General features: G+C 36.6%; 1 protein-coding gene across 1 annotated transcript in view; it reads right to left on the bottom strand.

Moving 5' to 3' along the window:
• Positions 1-14,032, bottom strand: part of LOC123535240 (uncharacterized) — a 30,106-nt gene extending 16,074 nt beyond the window's left edge. Inside the window, exons 1-6 of the mRNA XM_053520455.1 lie at positions 13,870-14,032; positions 8,594-9,504; positions 7,197-7,395; positions 6,230-6,427; positions 1,830-1,942; positions 396-459 (exon numbers count right to left, since the gene is read on the bottom strand). Coding sequence (XP_053376430.1) covers positions 396-459; positions 1,830-1,942; positions 6,230-6,427; positions 7,197-7,395; positions 8,594-9,442 — 1,423 coding nt within the window. The 5' untranslated portion in view covers positions 9,443-9,504; positions 13,870-14,032. The remainder of the gene's footprint in view (positions 1-395; positions 460-1,829; positions 1,943-6,229; positions 6,428-7,196; positions 7,396-8,593; positions 9,505-13,869) is intronic.
• Positions 14,033-14,325: the final 293 nt, after the last annotated feature.

Genomic DNA, 14,325 nt, shown 5'->3' with positions numbered 1-14,325 from the left:
TCATACCAATGGTTTAGGATATGTTATTTTGAGTGACCATGCCCTTTGGCGGCCATCTGTTTTTACTAAGAAACATTTGTGTAAAATTATTTTAGAATCAGACAGGTACTAACAAATGAACAAAACCAACCCAAAACCATAGCACCCAAAAAGCTATCCAATCACAAACACATTTTCAAATATACAGCTAATTTGGGCTTAAACTCCTTTAGAAAAATTGTCTGAAAAGCCAGAACTGTTTTTATAAAGGTTAATAAATGTATAAGATCTGATACTCATGGACTTTACAGATTGGGCGATTACAGTGACAAGAATAGACCTGATACACTTTTGTTTACGAATAGATTACTTGTGTAAGTCCCCACATGTTTCATACATGCTATTACTGTACCTACCTGGGAAGTTAGAATTGCTTTGTCTGATGTACCCGTTCTTGTTGCCAGTGTTGGAATCCATTTCCTGGATAATAGTGAATTGTTAGATGAGTTTATGCAGAAAAAAACAATCAAAAATAAGGTGAAAAGGACACTTTTGCTTATTTTTATTGACCATCTGATAAGAACTGCCTAAGTAAGCAGACAATGTTGAATTTGTGCTTTAAATAATCCAAGGATCATAACTTAACCCTTACCATGCTGGACACCATTGATTCTGCCTTTGCGACCTGTGTAGATCATGATCAGCCAGCACATCCATGCAGTCAGATCATGACCTGCACTGTTTGCCATTCAGTCAGTATCTTTTTGGTAAGCACCCCTTTTAACATTTAATGGTACTGTCCAAACTGGAAGATGGACAAGTTTATTATAGAAATTTAGTAGGGTAAGGGTTAAGAATGAATGTGACTACAGTCAAACTTTGTTTGCTCCACCTCGGATAATTCAAACACCACCCAACGTTCAAACTCATCATCAGGTCCCGGCAAAATCCCTACACAGAGCATTCTAAATGACGGCTGTCACTACCTATAACTAGCACAACTTTTGTTGGTCCTGTCGAGTTCAAGTGAAGAAAATTCAACTGTATATCAGTTGTTACTAAAGCCATCTGAGACAAGTCTATACACATTGCGACCAAGTCTGGTGGATGTTAGATAAGAACTATTCAAGTAAGAGAGCAGACACTGTCAATTTTCGTAATTTTAGCAATTCAAGGGCCACAACTTCATAGAAGGTTTTAGGACCCAGCTGATTATTGAACTTGTCTGAGATATCATGCCCAAGAATATTATGATCAAATTTTGTAAATCTTTGATAAGAGCTGCTCAAGTTTGAGACCTTATCACTTTTAAGGACTTTGACCTTTGACATAATGTCCCAAAAATTGAATGGGGTCATCATCCTCTGACCACAGGATATCATCTAATGAAGTCTGACTATTGTAGATCAAAGCCTTCTTTAGTTAGTTATAGGAAACTGTTTTTTGCATCAAGGCCACTGTGACCTTGGTCCTTCATGTAATGACAAAAAAAGCTTTCAATGACTTGAACTTTGACCCAAAAGAGGCTATGATCTGTCTACCAATCACAGAACAGTTTGCATTTCAAGTTACGCTGTCACTCAGTTAAGTCATATGACCACTTCCCAATTTTTCGAATGTGGAGGGTAACCCGTGTTGCCCCTACAGACATTATTTTAGGTGTAAAAACCAGGCACCTAAGTAGAACCACCAACTTTCATAAGTCAGATGCCTACACCCCAAGCAAGATTTCGAATCCATAGCATCCCCTATTGGTTCTCAAGTACATTTTGTGTAACACTGTTCTATTTCCTTTGCCATCTGCTAAATGGTCAAAAACTAAGAGAAAACTTTGGAAAAGCCGTGCTTACCTGTACTTGATTGGGATTCTGGTTGATGTGAGTGTCTGGCTGTCTCTCTTTATTTTCTCTGTCTATTTCCTTCTGTACATTCTTCTGTCTCTCGAACTCCTGAGCTTGACCGGCTAAAAATAAATCATATAAAATAATTCAATCATTTGCTTCAATTTTGTGGATGATTAGATATGTGTTTGTTTCTTTGACTGAGAGCCATAATTTACCTTGTGACCCTGCTAAGATATCACACTGTTTTATTCAGCACTGAAAATTTGACAGCATAGGCCTCCCATATACAAGTCTCATTCCCTGTCCACATGACAATCACAGTTCAGCACTGAAAATTTGACAGCATAGGGCTCCTATATATAAGTCTCATTCCCTGGTCACATGATAATCACAGTTCAGCACTGAAGATTTGATAGCAGAGGCCTCTCATATACAAGTCTGATTCCCTGGTCAAATGATAATCACAGTTCAGCACTGAAAATTTGACAGCAGAGGCCTCTCATATACAAGTCTCATTCCCTGGTCACAGTTCAGCACAGAAGAAAACTGTGTAATATTGGTCAAAAATTTCATAAAGCAAATAAATGCTCTGTGTTAAAGAAGCAAGTACAGTTTAATTTTAAATACATATAGCAGTATGACTACTTAATTTTAATATGTTAACAAGAGGACCATGCTGGTCCTGAATCGCTCACCTATCCCCACATGACCCAGTGTTGAACTGAGTATGACGTCGTTATTTCTATTATTTGACATAGTGACCTAGTTTTTGAGCACATGTGACCTAGATATCATCAAGATAAAAAATTCTGACCAGTTTTTATGAAGATCCATTGAAAAATATGACCTCTAGAGAGGTCACAAGGTTTTTCTATTATTTGACCTAAGGACCTAGTTTTTGAAGGCACGTGACCCACTTTTAAACTTGACCTAGATATCAGCAAGGTGAACATTCTCACCAATTTTCATGAAGATCTCGTGAAAAATATGACCTCTAGAGAGGTCACAAGGTTTTTCTATTTTTCGACCTACTGACCTAGTTTTTGACCAAACATGACCCAGTTTAGAACATGACCTAGATATCATCAAGCTGAACATTCTCATTAATTTTCATGAAGATCCATTGAGAAAGACGGCCTCTAGAGACATCGAAAGGTTTTTCTATTTTTAGACCTACTGACCTAGTTTTTGACCGCACTTGACCCAGTTTCGAACGTGGCCTAGATATCATCAAGGTGAACATTCTGAACAATTTTCATGAAGATCTCTTGAAAAATATGGCCTCTAAAGAGGTCACAAGGTTTTTCTATCTTTAGATCTACTGACCTAGTTATTGACCGCACATGACCCAGTTTCGAACCTGACCTAGATATCATCGAGGTGAACATTCTGACCAATTTTCATAAAGATCCCATGAAAAATATGGCCTCTAGAGAGGTCACAAAATTATTTCTATTTTCAGACCTACCTGACCTAGTTATTGACCGCATGTGACCCAGTTTCAAACTTGATCTAGATATCATCAAGGTTAACATTCTGACCAATTTTTATGAAGATCCATTGAGAAATATGGCCTCTAGAGAGTTCACAAGGTTTTTCTATTTTTAGACCTACTGATCTAGTTTTTGACCCCACGTGACCCAGTTTAGAACTTGACCTAGATATCATCAAGGTGAACATTCTCACCAATATTCATGAAGATCTCTTGAAAAATATGGCCTCTAGAGAGGTCACAAGGTTTTTCTATTTTCAGACCTACTGACCTAGTTTTTGACCCCACATGACCCAGTTTCGAACTTGACCTAGATATCATCAAGATGAACATTCTGACCAATTTTCATGAAGATCCCATGGAAAATGTGGCCTCTAGAGAGGTCACAAGGTTTTTCTATTTTTAGACCTACTGACCTAGTTTTTGACCCCATATGACCCAGTTTAGAACATGACCTAGATATCATCAAGATGAACATTCTGACCAATTTTCATGAAGATCCATTGAGAAATATGGCCTCTAGAGAGGTCACAAGGTTTTTCTATTATTTGACCTACTGACCTAGTTTTTGAAGGCATGTGACCCAGTTTCGAACCTGACCTAGATATCATCAAGGTGAACATTCTGACCAATATTCATGAAAATCTCTTGAAAAATATGGCCTCTAGAGAGGTCACAACGTTTTTCTATTATTTGACCTAATGACCTAGTTTTTGACCCCACGTGACCCACTTTTAAACTTGACCTAGATATCATCAAGGTGAACATTCTCATAAATTTTCATGAAGATCTCGTGAAAAATATGGCATCTAGAGAGGTCACAAGGTTTTTCTATTTTTCGACCTACTGACCTAGTTTTTGACCAAACATGACCCAGTTATGAACTTGATCTAGATATCATCAAGCTGAACATTCTCATTAATTTTCATGAAGATCCATTGAGAAAGATGGCCTCTAGAGACATCAAAAGGTTTTTCTATTTTTAGACCTACTGACCTAGTTTTTGACCGCACTTGACCCAGTTTCCAACTTGACCTAGATATCATCAAGGTGAACATTCTGAACAATTTTCATGAAGATCTCTTGAAAAATATGGCCTCTAAAGAGGTCACAAGGTTTTTCTATTTTTAGATCTACTGACCTAGTTATTGACCGCACATGACCCAGTTTCGAACCTGACCTAGATATCATCGAGGTGAACATTCTGACCAATTTTCATAAAGATCCTATGAAAAATATGGCCTACAGAGAGGTCACAAAATTATTTCTATTTTCAGACCTACTGACCTAGTTTTTGACTGCATGTGACCCAGTTTCAAACCTGATCTAGATATCATCAAGGTTAACATTCTGACCAATTTTTATGAAGATCCATTGAGAAATATGGCCTCTAGAGAGGTCACAAGGTTTTTCTATTTTTAGACCTACTGACCTAGTTTTGGACCCCACGTGACCCAGTTTCGAACTTGACCGAGATATCATCAAGGTGAACATTCTCACCAATATTCATGAAGATCTCTTGAAAAATATGGCCTCTAGAGAGGTCACAAGGTTTTTCTATTTTCAGACCTACTGACCTAGTTTTTGATCCCACATGACCCAGTTTCGAACTTGACCTAGATATCATCAAGATGAACATTCTGACCAATTTTCATGAAGATCCCATGGAAAATATGGCCTCTAGAGAGGTCACAAGGTTTTTCTATTTTTAGACCTACTGACCTAGTTTTTGACCCCATGTGAACCAGTTTACAACTTGACTTAGATATCATCAAGGTGAACATTCTCACCAATATTCATGAAGATCTCTTGAAAAATATGGTCTCTAGAGAGGTCACAAGGTTTTTCTATTTTCAGTCCTACTGACCTAGTTTTTGACCCACGTGACCCAGTTTCGAACTTGACCTAGATATCATCAAGATGAACATTCTGACCAATTTTCATGAAGATCCATTGAGGAATATGGCCTCTAGAGAGGTCACAAGGTTTTTCTATTATTTGACCGAATGACCTAGTTTTTGAAGGCATGTGACCAAGTTTCGAACTTGACCTAGATATCATCAAGGTGAAAATTCTGACCAATATTCATGAAGATCTTTTGAAAATTATGGCCTCTAGAGAGGTCACAAGGTTTTTCTATTTTTAGATCTACTGACCTAGTTTTTGACCCCACGTGACCCAGTTTCAAACTTGACCGAGATATCATCAAGATGAACATTCTGACCAATTTTCATGAAGATCCATTGAGAAATATGGCCTCTAGAGAGGTCACAAGGTTTTTCTATTTTTAGACCTACTGACCTAGTTTTTGACCCCACGTGACCCAGTTTCAAACTTGACCTAGATATCATCAAGGTGAACATTCTGACCAATTTTCATGAAGATCTCATGAAAAATATGGCCTCTAGAGAGGTCACAAGGTTTTTCTATTTTTAGATCTACTGACCTAGTTTTTGACCCCACGTGACCCAGTTTCGAACTTGACCTAGATATCATCAAGGTGAACATTCTGACCAACTTTCATTAAGATCCTATGCAAAATGTAACCTCTAGAGTGGTCACAAGCACAAAGTTTATGCACGGACGACGGACGCCACGCGATCACAAAAGCTCACCTTGTCACTTTGTGACAGGTGAGCTAAAAATGACATTTCACAGGTCAATGAAAATGACTTGATACGTTCAGTTTCAAATTAGATTTATGTAGTTTCCAATGGCAAGACGAGTACACCGATGATGAAAACTGTATAATTTATTGCTCCAACAATGACTATGCAGTAAATATAGATATCCCAACATAACAATAGAAGAGTTACAAGAGACACAGATAGTGTTATAAACATGGTTTATCTATGAATAAAGAATGTAACATTACTATTTCCAGTGAGTGAAAATAGAACTGAAATCTACATACCCCCAACTTGTTTCTTTTCAAACCATTTTAACACTTCCTTTGGAGTCAGCCTCAGTTCCTGTACACTTTCCAACAACTGTGAAGATTCCTCCCCTAGAGGAGAGTATTTCAACAGCAGTGACAATACTGATTGTTGTAACAAAAACAAGTTCTTCAACATGTTGCGACCTTTACACATCTTCTCTACACATCGGATTTCTGAAAAAGAAAAACATTTATGTTTGATCTTTTTTATTTTCTGAAAACAATGTTCAAATACAACTCAAAATCGAAATTAAAGTCCACATTGCCAAGTTCATAATATTCTCATTTCTCATCTAAGCATAATCATAATTTACTATCACGCCAGCATAACTGACGAACACATTAGCATAATTTGCTATCACATTAGCATAATTTACTATCATGCCAACATAACTGACTATCACATTAGCATAATTTACTATCACAACAGCATAACTAACTATCACATTAGCATAATTTACTATCACGCCAGCATAACTGACGAACACATTAGCATAATTTACTATCACATTAGCATAATTTACTATCACAACAGAATAACTGACTATCACATTAGCATAATTTACTATCACGCCAGCATAACTGACTATCACATTAGCATAATTTACTATCACAAATGCATAACTGACTATCACATTAGCATAATTTACTATCACAACAGCATAGTTTACAATTACATTATTATCACATCAGCATTACTAACTACAATGTTAAGTTAATTTACTGTCACCCATCAGCATACATTTCTCTTTCTCAGAGTACAGTCACCATCACACTAAGTGCAGTGAGTCTGATCACGGTCTGCAGTTTGCTATTCAGTCAATAAATTTTCAGTGAACACCCCTTCAAACAATAAATGGTATTGCCCAAATTGAATGATAGACCAGTCCATTTTAGAAATTTAGCAGGCTAAAGGGTAACAAATCCTCCTATTTGCACTGACCTTTTCTGGGGACATTTTCTATCTTACAGTCTTCATCGTGGATGCAGCGGCTCTCTCCTATCATCAAGTTATCCAGATCCACAAGTTTGATGTCCGAGTTGAGCATAACAAAGTCGTTCATCTGTAGCTTTTCAAAGCCTAGTGATCCTATAGGACTCGTGTCTAGGTACATCAGTAGTTTCATGAGCTGGATACCAAGCTGAAGTAACCATGGTAACAGAGAAAACATTACAGCAAACATGTTTATCATATACACAACATTTCAGAAGTTTAGAAATTTGTGAGATAAATTTCAATATGCTTAGCATGGACTACAGGCAAAATCCTCCTTTTTTATCAAGGAGGACAAAAAGTCAATTATTTGTTTTCAAACCTATCCTTATTTAAGGAAAATATAGTTTCATTATCACCCAAAAAACTGTCCTTTTTTTCAATCTATGTTGATAAAGTGCTCTGCAAATTGTCACTTGAAGTGCTTATCTAATTCTACAGTAAAATTATATTCCTTATATTCCCTTACTAATATCCCTTGGTGCATTTCATTTCCCAAAAGGAGGGCCTTTATCAAGGACCTTAAAATTTTTGTTAATGTTTGTTAATGTTGTTTACATTTTTTGGCATATATAGTCTATAAATCCACCTAACATTTAATGAATGTTAACAGTTTTATCATGTTTTAGTGCTGATATTCACTTTGGACCTATATCAAATTAAAACAAGAGCTGTCAGAGGACAGCAACACTATTCAACAGCCTTGTCAATTAGAAGGATATAAAAGTGGAAAAAAAGGGAATAATTTTGTAAATATGAAGTACAGGGTCACAGAACCTGTACAATGCATGTCAAATTATGAGAGTGAGCCAGTGTGAAAAGTTTCAATCCATTCTCATCAGTGGTTACTGAAATACCAGCTTGCATATAAAAACTTAACCAAGTTGAAAAAGGGGCATAATTTTCTAAAGCAGAAAAATAAGAGTAATATGGAACCTGTGCAATGTAAGTAAAGTATCACAGTAAATAAGTGTGTGAAGTTTCAATCCATTCATATTAAGTGGTTACTGAAATACCAGCTTACATGCAAAACTGGGATGCCAGCATGGATGCACGGGTGAGTCTAATAGCTCTACCTATTCTTCAAATAGTCGAGCTAAAAAGCACATGGGTGGGGCATTTATTAAGGGCAAGGCATCAATCTGGGAATATATATGGTACTACAAGTAAGATCAATATCCTGCAATGATGCAAGAAATAATACTTGTTTTATCTGCATCTTTTCAATTCATACGAAGCAACCATAATTAAAGTTAGTATAACAATTAATAAACAGAAAATCTAGTATACTTATCATTCAGGAAGAACTTCAATGTTGGTAGAAAAAAAAACAATTCTAAATGTACCTCTACTTTAGTTGCCCATGGTAACAGCTGGTACAGGTCCTGCTGCATCTGTTTCCCGGCCTCTGTAACAATGATTGCTCCCTTCATCCTAACCCTTGGATCAATGGTTTCTCCCCGCAGACAAAAGCCTTCCATTTTTATTATAGAGGGATGATCTAAGACATTAAACAACACAAGTTCCTTAACAAGCCTATAATTACCCATGAGATGACACCTGTCTTCCCTATAATCCATTTTCATACATTCTATCTTTAGCTGCTGGTCCCTACCTACACTTTTCAGAACATAATCTGACGCGTAATTTCTCTGAACATAGTCTATAATCTTTTTACCATAGAACCCTTGATGCCTCCCATAACTTGATTTCATACTGTCAATTTCTCTACAGGTAAGTTTACTTTCTATACCTAAATCCAACAACTCGGATTTTGTCAATAATATCATTTCATCTGGATCTAGTGTGGTCTTCCAGTTTGATGGGGATAATGATAAAAGTAACAGTTTTAGTCTAGCCAGTCTCTCGTCATCCGTGACATAATCGTCGTCATTTTCAAGTGCCCTGCCTACAGGAAACACTGGTGGTAACGCAGGAAAAGCTCCAGGATTTTTAAGGTTTTCATCTAAATGAACATCTGGCAAAACAGGTTTCTTTGGCAGATTGAGATTTCCGCTAACTTTTTCTCTCAACTTTTGCTGTATATGTTCCACTACTTGACCATCTGGACGGATCCCAGTTGCCGAGGGCTCACTGTCCTGAAGCTGCCTGTAAGCTAGGTACACTCCGAAAAGAAATACCAGCAACAGAAAGATCACCCGTTGTTGACGAACTCTGCGAGGAACACAACGCATCCTGACACTAACTTCTAGTTACCAGTGTTTCTTTAAGCCATCTGATGTGTTTGGGTTACATTCTTAAAATAATAAGAATACATATTTAATAAGAAACATGTTTCTGAACTAGAATAAACAACAGCTTCACGGAACAGGTCACAATACACCAATTTGCAAGCAGAACAGGACAGTATCCCTGTGATCTTGACCTGTGAATCACTGAACCCAAAATCAATAGGGGTCTTATTCCGGTGGTCCTTAATTATTGTGCAAAGTTTAAAAGCTGTAGCTATTATACTTTCTGACTTTGAGCACAGAAACAAAAAGAAACCCCAAAAATTAAGTCAGGTATCTGTGAACTTGACTTTTAATGAGCTACTGACCCCAAAATGATTTTAAATCATTAGTGATCTTCTTCCAGGGGTACTCAGTCATTGTGAAAAGTTTAAAAGCCATAGCCATTATAGATACTTTAAGACTTACAATCTGGAAACCATTTTCAGTCTCATGGTTACTGTGACCTTGATCTTTGACCTACGTATCCCCAAAACAACAGGGATCATCCTCAAGTAGTGCTACATGTAAGTCATCATGTAAAGTTGGAACATTGTAACTAACGTACTTATATAATAATATACTCTGCCATGGAGGTAGGCTTTGTATCATAAATTGCAGAATTTCCAGTGATTGATTTATGAATTAAATTCAACCTGGCAAGTGTATTCTAATTTTGGGTTATTTCAACTGGTAGGTCTGATGACTAGGAAGCCTTCTTAACCCTTAGCCTGCTGGCGGCAGATGATTCTGCCTTTGCGACCAGTGCAGACCAAGATCAGCCTGCACATCCGTGCAGTCTGATCATGGTCTGCACTGTTCGCTATTCAGTCAGTAAATTTTTAGTAAACACCCCTTCAAATGATAAATGGTACTGCCCAAATTGGAAGATGGACCAGTCCATAATAGAAATTTAGCATGGTAAGGGTTAAAAGCTTAAATCCAATACATGCAATGTTCACTGAGAATCAGATATGTACATGCACGCAAAATTTAAGGCAAGATGTGACACTGATGCCTTAGTGAGAAGAATAGCTCTCACTATTCTTCGTTCTGTATTTGCTGCAGAAAAAACTACCTCCTCGCCGCTAGGTAAGGGCTGCTTCTCGAGCAAAGGGCCTGCTCTTTGAGCTCCCTAATAAATAGTTTCTATTTCTAGATTAGAAAAGAAATTTTTTGTCAACAGGTTTCATTTCAATCTGGTCCTACGACACAATTGAACAAGAGCACCGCCTTGCGGGTGCTGACGCTCATCTGATTTTTTTTGTTTAATAGAAATATTGTCCTACCCATGATTTTCTAAGTCTAAAAAGGGCCATCATTCTTGCAAAAAGCAGGATAGAGTTATGTTTCTTGATGTACAGTGTCCACTTATGATGGTGAAAAACTGTTGCAAGTTTTAAAGCAATAGCTTTGATAGTTTATCAGAAAAGTTGCCTTAAACATAATACTCAACCAAGAAAATGATTTTCTAAGTCCAAAAGGGGCAATAGTTATTGCAAAAAGCAGGATGGAGTTATGTTGCTTGCTGTACAGGGTCAGCTTATGATGGTGAACAAGTGTTGCAAGTTTCAAAGCAATAGCTTTGATAGTTTAAGAGAAAAAGTTGACCTAAACATAAAACTTAACCAAGAAATCTGATATTTTCTAAGTTCAAAAGGGGCCATAAATCTTGCAAAAAGCAGGATGGAGTTATGTTTCTTGCTATACAGGGTCAGCTTATGATAGTGAACAAGAGTTGCAAGTTTTAAAGCAATAGCTTTGATAGTTTAGGACAAAAGCTGACCTAAACATAAAACTTAACCAAGAAAACTGATTTTCTAAGTCCAAAAGGGGCAATAATTCTCGCAAAAAGCAAGATGGAGTTATGTTTCTTGATGTACAGGGTCTGCTTATGATGGTGAACAAGTATTCCAAGTTTCAAAGCAATAGCTTTGATAGTTTAGGATAAAAGCTGACCTAAACATAAAACTTAACCAAGAAAACTGATTTTCTAAGTCCAAAAGGGGCAATAATTCTTGCAAAAAGCAAGATGGAGTTATGTTTCTTGATGTACAGGGTCTGCTTATGATGGTGAACAAGTATTCCAAGTTTCAAAGCAATAGCTTTGATAGTTTAGGAGAAAAGTTGACCTAAACATAAAACTTAACCAAGAAATCTGATATTTTCTAAGTACAAAAGGGGCCATAAATCTTGCAAAAAGCAAGATGGAGTTATGTTTCTTGCTATACAGGGTCAGCTTATGATGGTGAACAAGTATTCCAAGTTTCAAAGCAATAGCTTTGATAGTTTAGGAGAAAAGCTGACCTAAACATAAAACTTAACCAGGCAACGCCGACGCAGACGCCGACGCCGACACCGACGCCGACAACCGCTCAAGTGATGACAATAACTCATCATTTTTTTTCAAAAAATCAGATGAGCTAAAAATGATTATTACGAACATATAATTACGATAAATTTTGGAAGATTTGCCTTTCTTCCTAACTTTCATATAAAGAGCGAATATGTCACCATTACTGAAAATACTAGAATGACCAACTATTATTTATGTGGAAACAAACATTAACATGATTAATGTATTAGTCTAGACCATGTTCTCCTGTAAGATAAGCAGCATGGGATATCATATTATACCAGGGTTAAAATTAACATTTTTCTGCGAGTACAAAAAAATTTCAACTGGCAATTTATCAACTTTAGTTGCAATTTTGTTCAGCCGTTGTGCATATGTAGTACAAAACATGGTTTTTCAATCAGATATCGTGTGCGTGCATACCTGATTACCAGTAGTTACCATGTTGCGTAATCAAAATCTGCAGCCAGTCTACTAGCCTTACTCATTTGACTTATCGGGATGACTTATTTTATGATCTGATATTTTATAGTTGTCATCCCTCTTACTCTAAGCCTTATCCATACCTGCATTTTACTGTTAGGAAAACGAAGACATTAAAAAATCCAAAAAAGTCATAATATACTGGTCAGACTTACTTGCTTTAATAAAGTAAACATTAAATTAAATATTTATGTAGAAACTTCAAATGGGTTGAATTTAATTCATAATTTTAATTAAGAGACTTAAATCTTCGAAAATATGATGTGACAGGTGTGAGGTGATACCTACCCTGACACCGGTTTCAATAAACAGCAGACTGCCAATGAATGACACTAAATTGCAGAAACAAAACACAAAATACACATTCATAAAATGTCAGCGAGGCAAGTCTATGCTTTAATGTCAAAATTATCAGAGATGTTATCATTACAAATACTTTGTACATGTACCAGAAAACGTTCCCAGCGGATTTCATTGGGGATTTCCTAACAGAAATATGCAGAATAAGATTGGACATGACAGAGACAGCAACAGTCAAAAGTTATAACGCTGTCCCAAAATGTTTATTATTTGGACTAACAGTCCTCGCACACTATGAAAAAACATCATCAATCGGTGCGTACTGTGTGAAACATCATCATTAAATTCGTATTAACAGCAGATTGAAAGTGAAAGTAAGAAATTAAAACCATCGTAATTTCTACTCGAGATTTTGCACTTGCAAAATTTTGTGAGTTTGGGCAAAACAGTGAAAGGTCACTCGCATTTTTGATACCTTGATACCTTGATCTTCGGGCCGTTATATTAGCTGTGCTAGTATCCTCAGGCCACTCTTGTGCAGAATCTTCTGAGTATACCTCATATATATAATTGTTACTTAAGTTTTAATGAACTCTGAGTGCGCACTTTATAGTCATACTAAAGTCAATAACAACTTGGCACAAATTTCTTTGCATTCCAATTATCATTGTTAAGCAGCGATTTAAACACATTTACTGACTCAGCATTCACAGTTTTTGCACTTAAAGCATTCCAGTAAAAAATGGATCTTTGACTAAATGAGTTAAGCCTAATGTTATGGCGGCACTTTTTCTTCGTGAATTTTAAATGATGTCCTCGAAGACTACCCACAGATAAATTGAACATTCTGTCCCAATTCATATCGTCAAATTTATGAACTGATTTAAATATCTGTATAACGTCAGCTCGATCGCGTCTGTATTCTAATGTTACAAGACCCAGATTCCTCAACCTCTGCTCATATGACAAATGTGAAATATCATGAACCAACTTGGTTGCTCTGCGTTGTACATCTTCAATTTTTCTAATATCTTTTTTTAAATTTTCAAAATGTACCCACATTTGTGGGTATGCAAGCCGAAATTCGAACCCTGTATACAATTTTTCATAGAAATAGAAATCTCTGGAAGTCTGATATTCTAGAAAATGTAGAAACAGCAGTATCAATTAGATCTATTAAGTGGATTTGTATGAATTGAAGAATGGCCGGATTTAGTGGTGTTCAACCTGAAAAATGAAAGTTTACACTTACTGGAGACGGCTATCATTTATGTCAGCTCCGCAATTTTATATTGGAAACGTAAAACTGATTAGCGTTTTTATTTGTAGACGTCCCCTGCCAGGAAATGTGATGGCAGAAAGTCAGGAAGATGCAAATATTGTTTGCTTACAAAAGAAGAATTTGGACCGGATGTTGTGATTTGTTACCAGGCGGTGAACACATATTTTCAGAAAATTATAATAACAAGTAAAATATCTCCGTACCTTACCGGACACAAGTCTCACAATAAAGGTAGCAGGGTACACTTAGAGGCGAAAATTTTGGGCACGGACGGTCTTACATGTAGCGAGTCGCAATATTGCACTTCCCTTATGAGCAGAATCAGGATGGCCATTTTATAAATTGCGTGCATGTTTTGTGCTTTTAATTAATGGCAAGATCAGGATTCTCATACAAGAATAAAGAAAGTTATCAAAACGAAAGATT

This window comes from Mercenaria mercenaria, chromosome 12, assembly GCF_021730395.1.
Source record: "Mercenaria mercenaria strain notata chromosome 12, MADL_Memer_1, whole genome shotgun sequence".
NCBI classification, from domain to species: domain Eukaryota; kingdom Metazoa; phylum Mollusca; class Bivalvia; order Venerida; family Veneridae; genus Mercenaria; species Mercenaria mercenaria.
This window is presented reverse-complemented; position numbering and strand designations above follow the sequence as displayed.